Source organism: Fragaria vesca, unplaced genomic scaffold (genome assembly GCF_000184155.1).
Source record: "Fragaria vesca subsp. vesca unplaced genomic scaffold, FraVesHawaii_1.0 scf0512996, whole genome shotgun sequence".
NCBI classification, from domain to species: domain Eukaryota; kingdom Viridiplantae; phylum Streptophyta; class Magnoliopsida; order Rosales; family Rosaceae; genus Fragaria; species Fragaria vesca.
This window is the reverse complement of record NW_004443408.1, coordinates 311,727-318,282: the sequence shown is the minus strand read 5'-3', so window position 1 is coordinate 318,282 and position 6,556 is coordinate 311,727. Positions and strand designations below refer to the sequence as shown.

The window sequence follows — 6,556 nt, the reverse complement described above, 5'->3', positions numbered from 1 at the left end:
TGCTCTTGGATACTTATTTAATTAGTTTGTTTTTCGTCCACTCACGCTAACGTTTTTAAATGCTTTTCCTTGGGCCCTTTGTTTTCAAATGCCCAGATTGCAGAGCTCCTGTTCGGTTTCACTAGGAGTTGAGGCATAGTTTTCCCGCTGCACCTTGTTGATCGTAGGTTACCTGTTAACCTATGTGTAGTGTTATATTTCCTTCTTGTAGAGCTCTGATGACCATGGGATTATGTGTATTAAGTTAAAGTGTTTACTTTTCACTTAGGTCTATGACCCACGTAGAGAGAGTTTAATCTTGGTTGATGTTCATGTTTAAGTAATGCCATTGAATACTTGGTTTGGGTTGTTTAATTACTGCTATGACTTGGTTTTTGTTGTGGGGAGTGAAGGACTCCAGGAGTTGTGGTTGGTTATTATAGTTGACTTGGTTTTCAAACACCTTCAGGTAAAAGCCCCTTAACAGCAACAGATAAAAGTTGCTGCATCAAGACATGATGATCATGGGACTTCAACCCTAGAATTTTGCTCTCTTTAATCTTGATGCAGTTTCCAATATTGGAGCAATATCCATCAGGAAACCTTTGCATCCACAACCTCCAAACAAATTTTGCCATCTCAGACTTTGTAAAGGTGTAAGGTCCAGAAGAATCCAGCTTATCTTCTCTTGCTACTTCTGGAACATCTTCCATTAATTCTTGTAACTCTAGATCTCTACGTGAAGCTGCCCCAATTTTTGATTTTTCCTTCACATCTAAGATTGTATCTAAAACACTCTCACACACTTTTTTTTCAATGTGCATGACATCCAAATTATGTCGCACAAGCAATTCCTGTATAAATTTAGCAAACAAAATACATATCAAACTTATAATTCCCCATCACAATCCTATTAATTTAAAGTAGTATATAACAGTAAGAATATAATACTGACCTTCCAATACGGCAATTCAAAAAATAAGGACTTCTTTTTTAATAACTTGGCTGGATCTCCTTTTTTAAGTTTCTTCAGTTTCTTTTGTTTTTTCCCCCACTTATTTGAGAACCCAGCTAAAGCACAGATTGTAGCTCTTCCTGTAAATATTTTAGGCCTCACCCTTCTCTCCTTTCTTCCATTGAACCACTTATTTTTTCTACGAAAGACATGGTTTGCTGACAGAAATCTTCTATGATCCATGTAAATAGTCTTACGAGCAAGTGGTAGCTAGTAAGAGCAAGTTTCAGGACCACAAACAGGACAAGCAAATTCTCCTTTATTGGTTAACCCAGATAAATTCCCATAAGCCGGGAAATCATTAATAGTCCACATTAGGATACCTCTGAGGTTAAACATGACTTTAGAATAGGCATCATATATATCAACACCATCCCACAGCAGTTTTAAGTCATCTATAAGGGGCTGCAAGTATACATCAATGTCATTTCCAAGTTGTTTAGGGCCTGGAATGAGTAAGCTTAGCATTAAATTTTCAGAAGACATGCACACATTTGGTGGAAGATTATAGATGACTAGGATAACTGGCCAAAGACTATGTGTGGAGCTAAGATTACTGAACGGGTTGACACCATCAGTTGCAAGTCCAAATCTCAGATTCCTCGGATCAGATGCAAAAGTAGGGTATTTTTTATCTATGGAACTCCAACAAACTAAGTCCACAGGATGACGCGTCTTGCCATCTTGACTGTGATGACTAGAATGCCATGTTAATTGCTCACATACAGATGCTGAAAGAAACATCCGTTGAAGTCTTGGAATTATAGGAAAGTAGCGTAATACTTTTGCACCAACTCCTTCTTTTATCTTGCCAGTATGTGGGTTTACTTTATACCTCGGAGCATCACATTCAGGACATTTTTGTATGTCACATCCCGACCCTTAAATTTTTACCTTATTTACTAGCTTGATTATAATAAGAATTTTACCGTCTCCGTCATTGAGTTAATAGTTTAATTGGTCCCTAGAGGGGTTTTGGGGACGATTATGTGCGGAGGATTATTCGTAGGAGGAAAATACGACAACGGTAAAAATGGTAAATTTTAGCTAGTAAAAGGTAATTTTTATTAGGGTATTATTTTTTCGGAGTGTTTTATTTTGGAGTGGGTTGATTTATATGAGTTTGGACCGGGTGTGGGAGAGGCCCAACACCCACACACTCACTTCTCTCTCTTCTCCCGATTTTCCTTCCCCTGAATTCTTCCTCCCGCTGTCCGGTTTTCTGGCCGTCCTCCTGCCGCCGTCCGACCACCATCTGCCGTCGCTCCGGTCGAAAACTGACGGCCTCCGACCCAGCTACCTCCCTGGACCGGTGACAGCCGCCCTAGCTCCGCCATGAAGGAGCGCTCTCCCCCGAAAGGTTCGACTGTCCAAAGCTTCACGTCGCCGGAACTCCCTCCTCCGGCCACCACAGCCGACGATCCTTAGCTCGTTTTGTAGCCCTCCTCCCGTGCAGCAACCCCTCCTTATAAAAGCTCACTCTCTCTTGAGCTAGGTAAGGAGAAATGTGGAGTTGAAATTTCTAGGGCTTTTAGGATGTTTTTAGTCGATTACCCTAGCTAGGCTTAGATTTTGGGTTTGTGCTAGTTAGAGAAGTTGTAGAGCATGATAAGAGGATTATGCTGTCAAATTTTCATAGAATTTGGAGGTCGCCGGAATCGGCCTCCGGCCGCCGACGCCAGAGCTGTTTGGGAGATTTTTAATGTTGTTAAATTTGGAATATTAAGGGGAGTTTATTGAAGTGAGTTATGGAATTTTTGGATGAGTTTTGGATAGGTTTATGAATTTCCGAAGTGTGGTATTTTTGGCGGTTAAATAATGTAGAATCCGGCCGTAGGATTTAAGTCGTATTTTGGGGGAGGTTGTATTTACGGCTGCGGTATGTTCGGTGAAGGTTGAGCCATTTTGAGTTAAGAATGGCGTAGATGGGCAATGATGGGTGTGTGGGAGGCTCACGTTTAATTTTGCCCATTTTGTTTAATTATTGGAATTTTAGTGGGAAATTAATATTATCTTTGGAACAGGACGTGAGGAGGCTCGAGCAGACGAGGCCCCAGATCGACATCAGACTTAGGCCAAATTTGTGAGTGGACGTTTATTTTAAATAAATGCATGCTATAGTTCATGGTTGAACAATAAATGTTGCGGAATATTTTGACATCATTTTAATTTGACGATTTTTATTTCTCTTGGAGAGTTACCGAAAATGGGATTTTCGGTGGATATAAATATGTATTTATGAGGAGAGTATGTATATAAATGCTAGTTAGCCATATGTGTCTGTCCACCTTAATGGCGTAGCATATAGCCGCATTATGGTGTGACGTGAGCGTTGGACGTGAGCGTAGTAGCCTTATATGAGTGTTTAATTCACATAGGGGGTATGGACACATATTTATACACCCGTCTGTCCACCTTAATGGCGTAGTGTAGCACCGCATTAAGGCGTGACGTGAGCGTTGGACGCGAGCGTAGTAGCCCTATATAGACCCATGAATTTATATAGGGAGTATGGACGTGTGTAAATACATACATATATTATAGAGTCTGAGAGGCTCGATATTTTATGAGATAAAAGTTTTATCGCTTGCGGCATGCATTCGATTTTTTCCTTAGAAATGGATTTGGGGAAACATAAATATTTTTCTTATTAATTTATTTTTGTCCACTCACTCTAACGTTATTAAAGGTTTTTCCCCTGGGCCTTTTGTTTTAAAATGCCCAGTCTGCAGAGTTCGGGTTGGATCTAGTAGGAGACGACGCATAGTCACCCGTTTTTCCGCCAGTTTTCCTTAGTAGGTTACCTGTTCAACCTACTCGTGTTTTCTTGCTTCCGCTAGAGTCTAGTAGCTCTGGATACTTTGATATTGTTGTATATTATTTCGGTGGTGTGCTCGGCCTGTTGATTTGATGTTTAGAATCTCTGAACGATAATGTTTACTTTTATTAGCTGGATATTTATGTGAAGTTTGGACGTGTTGTAGTAAGAGTGTAAATTTGAAATTTTCGAGTTAAGGTTGTCCATTTTCAAGAGAGGTTTTACCAATCTTTTCGGTAAAATTTTCCTTGGAGGTGGTCCCCGCACGACTTACTCCGGGTTTCAGGGTGAAATTTGGGGCGGGTCTTGTCATTGTAAGTTCTCATAGTCCTTTCCCCTAAACAAGATACAATCATTGACACATGCATCTATCTTCTCATACCCTAAATCAAAATCTTTAAGTGTTTTCTTGACTGTGGACAGTGACTCGGGGAAAGTATTTGCCTCTGGTAGCATATCTTCACACACACTCATTAACTTATCAAAGCCAGAATTAGATAGACCAGATTCAGCTTTCAACGTATACATAATTAAGGTGGCTGAAAGTTTTGAGTACTTTGTACAACCAGGGTGTAGAGGAACTTTAGCGTCTGAAATCTTTTTCTGATACCTATCATCTACATTCATTAAACTAGGGGATTCACCTTCAACTGGTAACCGAAAACAAACATCTTCATACATCTGATGCACTTCAAGCATTTCAGTATCCTCATAAATATCAGTTGATTTTGCAAACTCATCAACTTTTGCACATCTTCCTAATAAATTTGGCTCACCATGAGCGACCCAGACCTTATATGTCGGATCAAACCCATATTTGGTCAAATGAAACAATATCGTTTCATCATTTCGTGGACTATGGTTTCGGCAGATTAAGCAAGGACAGATGACCCTGTCAGGATTCCTTGCAAACTTCTTAGAGTTTTCAATAAAATCTTTAACCTTTTCTTGGTACTGGGAACTATTTGGATCCCAAGATATCCAGCTCTTATTCATGCTAAATTATAATTGCATTACACCTACCAAAATTTACAAATCCAAACAGCTACATGTTATACGGATGCGCAAAACACAAATCAAATTAAAACAGCAACAATAACTCTATTAACATCCTAATAACAAGCATTTAGAGCTGCCAATTAAATAAAACACCAAACAAATAAACACTGAATCAGTGAAGCTTAAGCTTAAACTTGTATTATAGTTTATAGTTTTATTTGATAGGTATTATAGTTTTATTTATAAGTTTTATTTGATAGGTCTATAAGTTTTAATATAATAACGTCATGTAATAATATAGATTCCACTTAAGAACACATGCTTTCAAATATAAACATATCATAATCAATTCAAGATCTCAATATCATCCACATTTAATTCGAATATTACCACACAATTCAATGTCAAACAATCCAATACCAAATAATCCAATTTCACAAATCATCCAATGTCATCAACAATTCAATATCAAACAAACCATGTAATAGGATAAATAACAATAACACAAACACCCCATCAAACCCTACCTCGATTGCACAGCAAAACTCAAGATCCAACGCCACCTCTCACACTTGTGGATTGCCAAGATCGTCTCCAGAACCTTACCCAAAAGGTAAAGTACATACAAAGAATGAAAAACTAGATTTAGTACTATGTTGCAAGTAATATACATAAATAAGAAACTCTAAACTATAAACCAGATACAAAATAAGACTCAAAAGTTGTTTAATGAGCTACTGCAAAACATAGGAATCAGCTGTTAAAGAAAAGACTGAGTTAGAACAAGGTTTCATTTATCAGCATTGTGTCAAAACAGTGTGTAAGATGATGTTTTTGGCTTCATTTTTCACTCACTCAAATCCAACAAAAGTTTATGAACCAAAGCCTATTGTAAAGATGAGATTACAAGCTTTAAGTACATAGCTTGAGTTTTGAAAACAAAGCCCTGAACAGAAAGTTAGGCTCTCTCAAAGTTGAAGCAAAAATCTGAAAACCCAGAAAATATTCTACACCTTCTGATTCGAGCTTCAGCCTATCTCGCCTCCATCAGCCACAAGCTCGTCGATGTAGACTCGGCTTGAGTAGATTCAAAAACCCTAATTTTCTAGATTGGGGGAGAGGTATTCCGTTTTCCATCTCTTCCTCCATTTACAATGATTTCTCTAATTTTCGTATTCTATTTGCAGAACTTGTGAATTTTGCAGCTTGAATCATCTAAGTTTGCAGGATTTCGCTGAGCTTCTCCCAACATCAAATTTGCTTTCTTTTGGTAATATATTCTTCCACTCATCACGAATTTCATTGATATACGTTTGAGGTTGTTATGGGATGCACTTTTGACTAATCGTTAGGTTTGGTAACTCTATTTAGATGCTTAGAACTGATTTAGATTGGGTTTCATATAGTGCACACCACATGTTTGATAGAATGCCTCACAGACACAACAAAGCTGAACCAGTGGGGTTTTCCATGATTTTCGAAAAATCTATACTTCTTTGTTCAATCTCAGTTTTTAACAGTTGAAAATAGACTCTTCAATGATCATTTTAAACTTGGTTTCAAGCAAAACGGAGTTGATTTGAGAAACTTGTGCTATTTTAAAGTTCATCCAGTGTTTCAGAATTTTCTACAGAAACTGCATTTTCAGTCACTTTGGGTCTCTATTTGACCATGTATTTGAACTCCAAACGACTTGAAATTTTGGGATATTGTGGTTTTGCTTGTCTACTTTGATTCTGGAGATT

General features: G+C 38.1%; 1 protein-coding gene across 1 annotated transcript; it reads right to left on the bottom strand.

The window, feature by feature from the left end:
* Positions 1-434: 434 nt before the first annotated feature.
* LOC101292273 lies at positions 435-4,808 on the bottom strand. The gene is made up of 3 exons (XM_004309599.1): positions 4,163-4,808; positions 1,235-1,440; positions 435-833 (listed from the first exon to the last, which is right to left on the bottom strand). The coding sequence occupies exons 1-3, from the start codon at positions 4,806-4,808 to the stop codon at positions 435-437; spliced, it is 1,251 nt and encodes a 416-aa protein (XP_004309647.1).
* Between the last annotated feature and the right edge of the window lie 1,748 nt (positions 4,809-6,556).